Source organism: Aedes aegypti, chromosome 2 (assembly GCF_002204515.2).
Source record: "Aedes aegypti strain LVP_AGWG chromosome 2, AaegL5.0 Primary Assembly, whole genome shotgun sequence".
Lineage (NCBI taxonomy): Eukaryota > Metazoa > Arthropoda > Insecta > Diptera > Culicidae > Aedes > Aedes aegypti.
The window spans coordinates 148,626,236-148,639,892 of NC_035108.1; the positions used below are offsets into that span (position 1 = coordinate 148,626,236).

The 13,657-nt window shown below is 39.8% G+C and overlaps 1 protein-coding gene across 3 annotated transcripts in view; it reads right to left on the bottom strand.

Moving 5' to 3' along the window:
• Positions 1-1,476: 1,476 nt before the first annotated feature.
• The window catches only part of LOC5568840 (regulator of G-protein signaling 17), a 244,442-nt gene continuing 232,261 nt past the window's right edge, over positions 1,477-13,657 (bottom strand). For all 3 annotated transcript variants that reach the window (XM_021842681.1, XM_021842682.1, XM_021842683.1), the window contains one exon: positions 1,477-3,094. In XM_021842681.1, coding sequence (XP_021698373.1) covers positions 3,004-3,094 — 91 coding nt within the window. In that variant the 3' untranslated portion in view covers positions 1,477-3,003. The remainder of the gene's footprint in view (positions 3,095-13,657) is intronic.

Consider the following 13,657-nt stretch of genomic DNA (forward strand, 5'->3'; position numbering starts at 1 on the left):
AGCAGCAGCCGTTAAAAGCACCGATACAAACATTCGATGGCCGAATTCGAGAATTGGCCAAAATTCAAGGCGATGTTCGTAGACGTTATGCAGCCCACAGACGCTCAGACGCGCAGCTGTTCAGCAAGAACAAATTGAGGGTTATGGATTGACTTCCCTGGGCATAGAGGCACAAATACAGAATTTGTCAAGTGACAAGAAAAACTCTCAGTCAATAACTAAGAAAGTGCTTACTGAGCTGAAAAACAGGACTTGTCCCAGAAAGTAGAAGAAGATAGTTGCCAACAGGATACTTTGAACGAAAAGCTGAAATGTGGAAGAAAAAAAAGAATGAAAATTTTACCGTCGAATTTAACGTACCATTACTAGTTTGAATTTTGACAGTGTCGTCAACAATTTTTGGCCACAAAACAATATACTGCGCTATATTTCATACTATTCGGGGTAATGGCTCATTCGGGGTAATGACCCATTCGGGGTAATGGCTTTTGGGGTAGTGACCCTTTCGGGGTAATGACGTTCGGGGTAATGGGTGGGAGCCCCACACAGACATGGGTGTAAAAGAAACATTCTATACCCACTTTGTCACGCCATGCACCTGATATCCAAATAATCAAAACAAACTCGCCAGCTGTCACTTGGCATTTCAAAATGGCGGAATGGAAAATCTGACACATTGGACTACCTCCCTTCTAGATACCTTGTGTTACCTGTTTAAATGTGAACCAAGATCTGAACTAAATTAATAATAATTATTATATATAATAATTATTCTACAATTTGGTTTCGTGAAAGATTTTCTGGATTTTCTAGAAAGTTCTTGAAGTAATTACATTTATAATTTCAGAGAGTCACACAAAAGAATCCTTGAAAAAAATCTAAAAAAACCAAGGGTGGAATTCTTAAAAACACAAGAAGTATTCTGGAGGATTGTCGAGAAGATTTCCTGAAGAAGAAATTTAAAAAATCTGGTGGTTGTACAGTATGAGTTCCTTTAGGAGATTTCTAACGAATCCATGGGAAAACTTTTTCTTGGAGAAACGCCTAGCAGAATTTTCGATGGATATTTTTTTCGTTCGGAATGTCATTCCAAATTCCGTCAAACATTCCTTTGGGAGTTTTTTTATTAGTTTTCCTTCGAAAGTCGTCTGAAATTCTACCAAAATTTCTCGAAAACGTCTGTCTGCACTTAGTTATGATGTTCAATTCAGTACAACTGCCTTTAAAAGTTGCACATTGGGAAAATATTCGATCATGACAAAGTGCCTATTGAAACAAATTTTGGAAAGTCTACAAATCCTACACCTCACAGAATGTGGTTAACTCCTACTACTGATTTCTTGCTCATGTGGAATTCACTTCATGTCACTTCAAGTTCTACTAATTAGACTTCATTGCAAAGACTGATATCTGAATCCTGAACACTTGAAAAACAAACTTCACCCCAGTCGACACTATTGTTATGTTTTTTTTCTGTTTTTGTTAAGGACGATGTCTGCTAATCGGTTATCCTAAAACAATACACATTTTGTTTCATAATTTTAATATTTTCATTTTTTTGACTAGATTACCTCACTGTTTGATGTTGTTTCTTTCGTTTTTTTTTTTCTTCTATTATCAACAACAGAGCGCAATGCATCTTCTCATAAAATCGAATAGGCCTTCATGTAAATGTAACACAAAACTATGTATAGATTGATTTAAGGTATTGAGCTAATCAACAGACGCGCTAGGATTAAAGCAAAACGAGGCTAACAATTCAAAGTGATTGTATCAAAAATAGAAAACTTCAACAGTCGGTAAATAGAGCGGCGGACCCTAAGCACGTGTGGTCGGTACCAAGCTTGAATGTTTTGGGGCGGAAAAAACGTCGGTAATACTTAGAGGTTACGACTGAACAAAGAACGTTTAAGCGATTCTTCGCCTCTCACTATTTGTATTTGTTTCTGCTAGGGATTCCGATAGATAAAGTTAAACTTCTCATCTTTCGTTCGTTAAGGTCTTAGGTTTAAATTTGTGCTGCTCGTTTCACATAAAGTGTTCCATTTAACGTTTGATCACGTTTGATAATGTTTTTTTTTATTCGGGCGATTTCGTGTGGGTGAAAATAATGGACTCCTAAATCTGTGGGTGCGCGTGACTTGAGAGAGTGGGTTCTATATTGGTTTGATGTGCTTCCTTGTTCGTGTGATAAGTTTTTTATTAGTCTAAAATTTGAATCTATTTATAACCAGGAATAAAAAGAACAAACCTCCAAGGTAAATAGTGGAAATATAAGAAGAAATAATTTCTTTCTGCTTCATTGTCGTTTGTTCCGTAGTATAAAACTGAAATCCTGCCACTGTAGTTTTTAACGTTTCTTGTTATTTATGTGTATATATATAATTTGTTTTCTTTTTTGGCTATTGATTACATCGTTTATGCTCTCTGCTTTCTGCTTGGGGTTATTTCATTTCAGTTTATTATGTGTATTTTCAATTGTTTTATCAACGTCCATCTATAATATACAATAACGCTAAAATGATCAGTGAATTACGTGTATCATATCTGTAACTCTCCCTCCTAACGGCCCCAAACCTCTCTCGGAGGGAACACTATTTCGATCCATTTTCGTCATGTTGTATAATGTTTATATAAAATTTTATTTTATTTGCCTTTTTTGTTGTTTTTTTTTCTTCAACGATTTTCATCTGCCCTCTTTACTTTAAATAGCTAATCATAGTTTTCTGTTTGGGTCGCATATTTCTCTTGTTCGCCTTCAAGCCCTGTCTCGTGGCTCTGTTTATTGTTTAAAACTTCGATTAATGCTTGTTAATATGTTGATTTCATTTCCGATTTCTTTTTTTGACCTTGTTTCTGCATCGTGTCTCTCATTCTATGCCGTCGATAAATGATCGTAGATTACCGTGTAACGTTAGATTTAAATAAATTACCTTTCTGCCCGTTGTTCGCTGCCCTCGACTCCTGCTCCTTCGGCCGTCCTCCATTTTTCTCCGTCGCACCTTAATTACTAGGACTCTCCGCCGTGGAACCAGACGCCGATACTCCATCGGGTATTTGTGCCAGGGTTTTGAATTGTGGTGAGTTTATAAATCTGCAACGAAAGAACGAGCACATGTAACGGAAACTGACGAAAATGAACATCAAACAAATTTCACTTTTTTGTCGCGGGTGGCAAAATGACACCCCTAAACCCACAGGGAAATGAGGAATCCACAATGTCATTGAAGGTAACATCCCAAACAGATATCTCTCGCTGTAGTAATTAGATACGGTTCAGTGGATCATTAATCAAAGAGAATCGATGCTTGGGTGATAATCGGCTCTCCCTATGTCGTGGTTCCCAACGGTAGCATACCTTTCGCAAAATCAGACCCAAGATCGGGTGTTCATGACCTCGATGTTCAATCAAGTACACTTTTTTTCACGAAGTTGATGAGCTCCAATATAACGTGTAACCATTACTTCACCTTCAATATATCCTTTTTAGATCTTAGAACTCAAAATTGATGCATTACATCTCAATGATCTGGCTAATTAATAGCTTCTCATCCAAATCTAAATACTGATAAATGCACGGAGCCGATTGCAGTAGAATCTTTGAATAAAAGAATAAATAAGATACCGAAAATTAGGGTAAGAATAGTTAAAGCACGCTTATTTATTTTTACGGCCGTTATTGAAAGATTTTTCCCAAAAGATCATTGATTTTTTTTTTTTTCGTTTCATAAGTATTACATTAACCAAAACGTTTGTGTACATAGGTATTCAGTTTTAGACAATATTATTTTCCTTATTTGGCAAAACTAAATCAGGGGTATTACATTTATCAGCTTATTAATAATATGGATTAGAAGAATAATTCTTATTCTTATTTCATTGGGAGGAATCTTCGATTTTTGCAAGTATGGCAGAAAAAAATCCAAACTTTTATTACAGATGGCATGCAGGCTTTGTCCTTTGGCGGAAAGGCCTGTATCATCCACAAACAAAGATTTTTGACATCCCTAAGGTAGCTTAAGTATGTCAGATGTGATATACTGAATAATATTTTTCTGATAGCAGGCTCAAGCCCCTTTGTCACTACAACCCTGGAATAGCTTCTCAATTAGACCAACGGACGCAGCAGCAAACAAGCATCTATTAACACCTGCGTAAACCCAGCTACAATAGATGTTTGGGCTATTTTCGCAGACGGCTATCATCGGAGCCGTTTAAAAAATCCGGATAACTCATAAAAACGAGTGATCCGTGGCTCTTTTTTGGCGATAGTCAATTCATTTGATCAGCACAGATCAGACAAAAAGTGACCCGGGCAAAGAACGAACCGATTAATATTCCCTATTCTCCTTCGTTCGTTTCTTGGCTTTATTGTAACGCTTGACACGTGTCTTGCTTTGCGCACCACGACACACATGGAAACCCAGTTTGTTGCAGCTTCGCACTCTTAGCATACACAGTCAAACAATGGATTACCTGCTTTGCTCTTGTTCACAGTTGATCAGCAGAAGTTTTCTCGTTTTATTTTATATGGGGAAAGTAGATGCCTTCAAATTTCTCGTAAATGAAAGCGTTAATCAAAACAATATTTGGTAGGCGTAATAGCCATCATTAAAACGCATAACCGGAATCAATTTTTTTTTTCGAAAATAGTTGCCATTTTTGAGAAATTCTTCGTTAGATGCTTTTCGTCATACAAATATTTTTTGCGTAACACTTTAGCGATTTTTCGTGCATAGACATTAGCGCTTGTGCATTACTATGTGCTGAGTAACGAATCAGGGAACGCATGTAACTCATTAATTTGCCCCGCCCACTTGAATACAAGCAGATGAAACATAGAGAGGAAAAGTGCCCATTTGAATGGCAAAGTAGGTACATTTTGCCATTTCCTTTTGGTACGGGCAGGGGAAATAGCCAAGTAGGATATCGTGATCACGAGTGTCTAGAGGAGAATGTACGAAGAATGAGAGAGTGGAAGATACGAAATGTACATCGCGCAACACAGAGTGAATTGCTTTTTTTTTCGTTAGCCACTGAACCGCTTAAAAGATCCGGTTCACTAAAATGAGTGATTCGGATCGGATCCGTTCACTAAAATGAGCCGTTTTTCCCAACTGTAGTTCAGTGGAGCAGCGGCTCGCAAAGGAAGAGCGAACTGTACCGAACGAACGAAAAAAGAGCGGTTCACTCCGTGTTGCGCGACGTACATGACGACACGTGTCAAGCGTTATAATAAAGCCGAGAAACGAACGTGTCCGGGTCACTTTTTGTCTGATCTGTGCTGATCAAATGAACAGAATATCGCCAAAGAAGAGCCACGGATCACTCGTTCTTTCGTGTTATCCGGATTTTTTAAACGGCTCCGATTCTTTTCGCCCATCTCTACAATGAACCGCCTAAAAAATCCGGTTCACTAAAATGAGTGCTTCGGATCGGATCCGTTCACTGAAATGAGCCGTTTTTCCCGTCTCTACCTGTTACACAGGGAGTCTACATGCTCAGACTAATGACGTCAGTCCTATACCTTCTGCAGTGGTGAATAGTTAATGAGAGCTCCAAATAAATGTAGTTATGTGTAGTTCATGTTTTAAATCAAGTAACCGTGAGTATTTTCTATAAGTGCCCAGAAGAAACCCTCGGTAAAGGAACCCCAAAAACCCAATAACTCAAAGGGAAGAAGTTTGGAACAACTAAGACCAGTGTTCTTCTGCCAGCTACATCTACCATGGTCAAGGTCGAATAAACCTTCAAGTGTTGGAGGAATTCTCGCAAGGCACTCGAAGTGAGGTTCTCGTTCCCCAGCATTTATGGTCCTTCGAACCGGATTGGACGGACTAGAAAGGGTCAAAAAGGGCCTGGAAAACCTATTGTGCGCTACTTGGCGCCATTTAGTGGCCTCCATCTATAGTATAGGATAATTAGAGGAAGCCGTCACACTCAAGGACAAATGGCGCGGTAGTTATCAATTTCGCGAACAATTAGTGTACTATATATCACAAAGGATCGAGGATAGAGTGGTCTGGACATCCATCGAATGGAACCTTTTTCATAGGTGAATGGAAGCATTGCACGATGGTCCGAATCGATAATTTAGCAGGGAAAATTTTTTTTCTCTTTTCTCGTCGATTTTAGACGTTCGTCGTCTTCAGAGAAGTTATTCGTACTTGAGTTTTGCGTCTTCTAAGGAAAAACAAATTGAACAGGGTTTTACTCAAACTTTTTTGTTTGGTGGAATTTGTGGCTTGCAAACTTTTAGAAAATGTTATCTTGAACAACTTTGTCGAAGACATTTTTGATCTAAGTACTCTACATGTGAGCTAAATAAATTGATTTTGAAAGTTTCAACTTAGGGTGAACCCGAAAAATCAGTTATTTTGGTCTAACTTTTTTGTTTTTATTTTTCCGTGAATGTGGTTTTCACAAGAGTTGAAGAAGTAGTAATGAGAACATGGGACAGGACACTTGATAATATTGGTGTTGATATCTGTTAATATCAATTAATATATATACTGCCGTTACACGCATAATTGTCCCGTGTAACTTTTCGTGCATTTTTACTTTTTGTCATCAAACAGTTTATTTTTACGCATAGTTTTAGAAAACACTTACCAAAAATTAACTTTGTTCGGAAACTCAATGAAAAGCATGCCAAGTCAATTTGTCCCATTGTTGAATTTCCATAACTGTCCCACTACTGTATTTCTACGCATAACTGTCACACTATACAATTCGCTGCGCTGCCCGACCAGAACCATATAACAAGATTATAACACATTCCTATCAGCAGCAGTTATAATAAACAGAAGTTGATATAATTTTGTTATCAAGAGGGCTTTGTTCTAAACTTGTTATATTGTAAATAACACATTTATAACAACATTTGTTATATTTTTGACATCGCATTTATAAGTTTGTTGCCAATAACATCCGATGTCATAAACAGTAACATAGTTTGGAATAATGTTGTTATTTTGTAACATCCTTGTAACACATTCTGTAATAATTTTGATATAGTTATAACAGTGTTTGTTATGTTTTAGTTCAATTTGGTGCAAATTTTGTTAGAATTTTTGTTATTTTAACTACTAACGGTACATGTTTTATAACAACTGGTGATATAAAAAAACATATCAGGGGAACACATTCAGTTATAATCTTGTTTCTTCCGTCAGGTCGGGTGATCTCGAACAAAATAGTCAGTAGGCAGTTTTGAATTAGCTGGTGTTTGGAAAAATCGTTTTGAACACCTTTTTACGTTGGCTTTACATGTAGAACACAACCTGTTTTATGTGTTTGTATTATCGGGATGCATTAATCATTCATTTGGGCCTGACGTCAGATTTGATTGAAATTTTCAATATCAACATATTATTTCCCATCCATTTTTCAATGAATTTCAGTTGAATTTTCAGGGTCGATCACAAAATTTTTCTAGTTTTTAGAACCAGGGGCATCGATTAAAAATTTACCGTAATTTCGGATTCATCACGGGGAGTACTGAAATAATCCCACTTGAAGAATCAGTAACAACTTTAATTTCGAGTCCATGGCTTGCGACAAATCAACTTCATGATTTAGCAAACCAAGTCTAAAGGTGGTTCAAATGTATTTGAATGACTTGACCACATGTAGGATTGTTCCGAATTCCCAGTTCCCTGGGGGAAATGGCCTCTAAACTATCGCTTTCCATCCCAAACTGTAAAATCTTTTTTTTTTTTCACTTCCCCATACGTGGCTCCGTTTGGCACATGTCACTTCAGCCGTCATTAGATGGCTTAACAAAGTCTTGAGAATATACGTCCGCTACCTTCGGTACAATCTATGCGTAAGAACGGTCATCTACAGCAGTATGCTTGGCACATAATTGGTCACTACCATCAGTGGGACTGTTATGCGTAGAAATTCACCAAAACCCCGTATTTCTAGGCATAACAGTCCCACTTTGAATTTCGTAGCTAAATTTACTTTTTTTTCTTTTTTTCTGTTCGGAACATAAACTACTGCGACCAATATTTGATCTATTGTAGTATATCCCGTGTCCTTTGTGTAGTGCATGTCGTTTTACTTTGTCACTATCGAGAAGTGATAAAGCATTCGGTTTTATTACAGTTGTAATTCCTAACTTGATCACAGGAAAGGATTCTAACTGAAAGGTTCCTACCCTTCCAAGAGTGTGGAGCATGCACTCTCCACAGGCGCGCCCCTTTATCAGGCAAAATCGGATCCCTCGATAAAGCCAAGAAATTACACCGATATTGTCCATGCATCAGAATCCTAGTCCTTACTTCTTCAAACTAGAGAACGAAATAAATAAAAGATTAGAAAACAAATTTGTTGAATTCGACTCATTTTTTTCCTTGTCTCAAGATCATTCTCGGCAACTGGGAAAACCGAGACTTGTCACTTTCAACAAGGTTTAAAATGTAACAAGGACTGAAAGTGTTCCTTTGATTACTATAACATCCTGTTCTCTTCGTTTGAAGCAGTCAGTTCTAGGGTTCACTGGTAGATCTTTACCCCATAACGCACCACGAAAAGGTGATCTAGCCGCGTTACTTTACTCCCATAATAAAAACTCTTGACTCTAATGAACACGCTATTTTTTACACTGTTGTAATGATTTTAATTCAATTTACCACACACCTGGACAATACGAGGCCTAAATGTGATAAAATCTTTAAACGCGTTTTTCTCGATTGCATATTTTGGAACATGGGACAATTATGCGTATAACGGCAGTGCTTTCGTCGGCCCTTTTACCCGCAGAGCGACCGGTACCGGTCTGTTGAGGGCTTTGTTTAGTGTGTAGTAGATAAATCAAGGTTCGAAATAAAATTGATTGAATTCTCGCAATTTCATCTCAATTAATTTAGTTTACATCACAAAATGTACTTCCACCCTATTAGAAAGTTACTCGAGGTATTTTCAGTATCACGCTGCTCTCCACATTTTCATTCTACATACGCTTCTGCCAACGCCTCAGTGTGCGTGAATTGAACGATTTTCCCCTCCGTTTGTGAAGAGCCAATCACAGCATTCGTTCTGTCTCCCAGTGCTATAAAAGGGAACGCGATACAGTCACCCGATTCATTCTATTGGCGATTTTCGGAGTGAGCGGTTGGACTTGCAGGAGCGGAGCAGAAGGAAAACGCAGAGCATCGAATCGAGCGGTTGGCCTCGATACCGTCATAAGATCGTGCCGGGTGAAAGGTCTCGAGCGCTGATCGATTTGCAAGTATTCTTTTGACGGCTTGCGGAGTGAGCGGTTGCACTGACGCAAGCGAAGCAGAGCACCGAATCGAGTAATTGGTCTCGATACTGGCATAAGCTTCGTGCCGAGTGAGAGGTCTCGGGCGCGTACCGTCTCGCGAGCATTCATCGATCGACTGGGCCCAGCGTGTAGCAGTCGTGCACCGATCTGAGCGATTGGTCTTGGACTTCGTGTGGAGCGGCTTTTCAGTCAACGAGTTTCTGTTGGCGCTTTCGTTTGGATTTCACACAGCGGGTTCTGCCAGGAACTTCTGATGTCGAACATTGAGTCGGTGAAAATGCTGAGATACGACATAGTGGTGCGCCTTGTCTCTCGGCGGATCTTCTACCGAGTTGTACAGCCGTCGCAATCTTCGCGTCAACAGCGCCCTTCGCTTCGAAGCACGCCTGGCTCGCTGTGACCCCGTTATTTTGAGTTATTCATCGACGCCATTACCATTGACTGCTTGATAGTGGTATCTTGTCGGTATGCTTTTCCAGCAATGCCCTGTGCGGTCGCCGGTGGCTTGACACTCCGCTGTGTTCTCGTTCCTTCGTCGGATCTTACGCTGTCCCCGCTTCGTAGGAATAGAATATCGGAGTGATCTCTGTAGCCCCGTGATTGGCTCACCGTGATGACACAAAAAAAGCTTTTGGCTGGCTTTTTCTTCACGTGTAGTTTTTAGCTGATACCGGTTTTCCAGGTGCTTGCGTTGCACCCAGTACGGCTGATGACCGGTGGCTATGGCAAAATGGATCCCGTAAGTAGTTTATAGCTCTATCCAGCCAAACTGAGGCTTACCGGCTGTTTATCCTGTTCGGAGAATGCTTTGCGGCTTTGATTCAGTCCGCAGCCTGGTGGTTTCCTTGACTACGGAGCTGGGGTTTGCGCGATCCGGGTTAACTTGATCCTGAGTCTTTTCAGCTCACGACAATCGTATCGGCGAAGTAGCCGCGATGGATTCACCGAAACGCTGTTATTCACACCGCGCAGACTGTTTTCCTGAGCTGAAATGGCTGTGCCCGGTTCTTCGCGCCAGCATTCACTTCTCTGGGACGAATTGAACATTCTTCAGGCACAATGGGTACTGCAGCTTCTGACGTCGATGAACGTTTTTCTCCCAGGAAGCACTTTTGTTTTTATTGCAGCGGCATTACTTCTGACAAATTGACTGCAAAGGGCGTGTGCTCAAGTGTAGCTTACATTCAAAGTGAACGTTATAGAGTCACGGGACATCGCATTCCGGCGTTTTCAAAGTACAGAACGCAGATTAGCGAGGAATACCACTCTAAAAGAACAGTACCACAAGTTCATGGCAGAGTACGTGCAACTAGGACATATGACCAAGATAGACTAAATGGAGAAGAAGCTAGCACCACTACCAAGCTGCGTTTTGTCTCCGACGATTCTATGACACTACCCCGAACGCCACTACCCGAACGCCACTACCCCGAATGCCACTACGCCGAATGCCACTACCCCGAACGCCATTACCCCGAAATCCATTACCCCGAATGGGTCGTTACCCCGAACGCGACTACCCCGAATGGGTCACTACCCCGAACGCCATTACCCCGAATGGATAACATTTTGAGACATATTCTAGTTAGAGAGTGGGGAGATAATTGTATAATTCCTTTTGAGTATTTCACGAGTTTGGGTCAAAAATGTATTTTTCAAATATTAGAAAATAAAAAAGCAGCTAGTTGTTCAGCAAATAATTTTTACACACTAAGTTTTGTCCTCTAATTTTGGAAAGATTCACACAGCCACATTGCAATGCTCTGGAGAACAGCCTATTTCGAAAAGAAGGGTGAATTTATTATGAGAAGGATAGCTATAATATGCACAAAATTAGGATGTAGTAAAGTCTCTTATTGGACGTCGGTAGCCACTTCGTTTACTCATTTTTATAGGTGTCAGGCATTAAGATTAAGATCTTCTTAAAGATTTTGTTTCGTAAACGTTGGTAATGGAAGTTCACCCTGAGATAGTCGCTGCAAGTGTTGTTCTATGGAACCCGCCTAAAAACCAACCTAATAGACGACCGTTCCGCTATCGCACTTGTACACTTCACGGAGAGAAATGAAGCTAGTTTGAAACAACTAAAAATTTGGTTTAAATTCAAACTACGAAAATGGTTGTTTTCAAATGGAAAATTATTTGTTTCAACCTTGCTGTATAGGTTAAAGCAAGTTTTTTTTTGGGTAATTTTCACCTGAAATAAACATTTTTTTTAATTATATCTTAGTTGTTTCAAACTAAGAACGTTGCTAAACCAAAAACTAGTTTGTATTTAACAAAAATTATATTGAAGAAAACAGTTTGTTTTGAAAAAGATAAACTGTAATGTTAGGTTGAATCAAATCAAAACTTTCGGTACAAGTAAACTGATTTTTTGGTTGGGTGAATACCAACCGTAAAAATAGTTCAAAACAAACTAGTTGTTTAGTTTGTTCATAACGCTGTCAACCGCGATGTCGGGTTTTTTTTTATTATGTTTTGTTTTGTTCGACACTCTGTGTCCAATTCTTCAACTCGTTCAACTCGTCGGTCCGTGAGTGAAAAAATCCAACTGCATCGAGGCAGTTTTTACTATTAAATTACAACAAAACTTCAAGTACACTGCGCAGTCCCGACGGATACCAACTGGGATAAATTGATTTCGATACAAAGTTCCCGACCAAAAGCTCCGCATTATTCGAAAAATGGAATTGTATCATCGAATCGCTCAAACCTATTCTCATGCCGATGTGAGCGATAAAAGCGGCAAAACCAAAACTGGAAGGTGAACTAAGTGAAGGTAAATAGTTTAATATTCAATTAACTGACAAACTAACTCAGTTGTATTCTTTTGTTAAAGATTGCTGCCATACATCTTACCCTGGGCTGTACTGACCCTGATGGACAAAGGAAAGTGGAAACCCAGTTACATTGAAAATCGTAACAGCTTTGTCTACTGGGTACAGAGCATAATCGATCTACAGTCAAAAGTTAAAGTTCACCACACTTCACGTTCTGAGACTAGAGGAATGCCACAATGTCCACTGGTGATCGTTGTTGGATCAGACCTATCAAAGTTGAACACCTTTATAGTATCCTTCGGTGACAAAACCTACAGCCTACCATTGCTGCGGAATGTGCCGGATCATGGAATCTACGTCATCTACGTCATCATGGATCAATCACGTCATCTACGAGTTTCCGGTAGAATCCTCTTGGGCGGCGTCCATTTATTACGTAACGCTAAAAATGGAAATTTTTGACCACCCCCCCCCCTCCGTAACGCTTTTTGTATGAGAATTTTAAAATTTGTGTATGAGCCGTAACGCTTGAGCGTACTCCCCCCTCCCCTAGAGCGTTACGTAATTTGTGGATGCCGCCTTGTCGCGCAAAAATACTTTCGATCAGTAATGTGATCAGTTCCAGAAGTTAAAGATGTTCAACTGTCTATATAGATTTTTTAAATAAATAATCCAGTTTTGTGGTTATCGACAGTTTCATTGTATAGAAATAAAACATGAAATGCTTCAGTGGTAATACAAATCCTCATTCAATTTCAGATCTTTTCAGGTTGGAAATTTTCTCGACTTCCCAGGGCATAGAGTATCTTCGTACCTGCCACACGATATACACATGCAAAAATGGTCATAGGCATAGTAAGCTCTCAGTTAATAACTGTGGAAGTGCTCATAAGAACACTAAGCTGAGAAGCAGGCTCTGTCCCAGTGGGGACGTAATGCCAGAAAGAAGAAGAAGCTGGCATATAAAAGAAGGGGAAATATATGATGAACATTTTAACGACGAATTTTACGTGCCATTAATTACCAGCCTTGGCTCATTCGGGGTAGTGGCGTTCGGGGTAATAACCCATTCGGGGTAATGGCTTTCGGGGTAGTGACCCATTCGGGGTAGTGACCCATTCGGGGTAGTGGCGTTCGGGGTAATGGCGTTCGGGGTAATGGGATGGAGCCGTTTCCGACGCGTCACGCAAGACGTCTTTTGGAGTTTCCATCAACGATTCCTTGCTTGTAGGCCCGATAATACAAAAGCATCTACGGTCCATCATGCTTTGGAGTCGCATAAAGCAGGTAATGTTGTTGGCAGCCAACGCAGAAGAAAAGTTCCGAAGAATTTTCATTCTACCAGAGGACCGGTATTTGCAATGCATCCTATGGCGTTTTGATTCAGCTGATCCTGTGAACGTGTATGAACTCAACACCTTCACGTATGGGACAAAATCTGCACTCTTCTTAGCAACACGCACGTTGAAACAATAGACTATGGATGAATAGTTCGTTTTCCCGTGATGTAGTTGACTGTGTTGTTTACCATAGATTTTTTTCTCGTTTTCTGAGTGTTTCCGAACGTTTTATCCAAATCTCACCTTCCGCCGAGGCAACC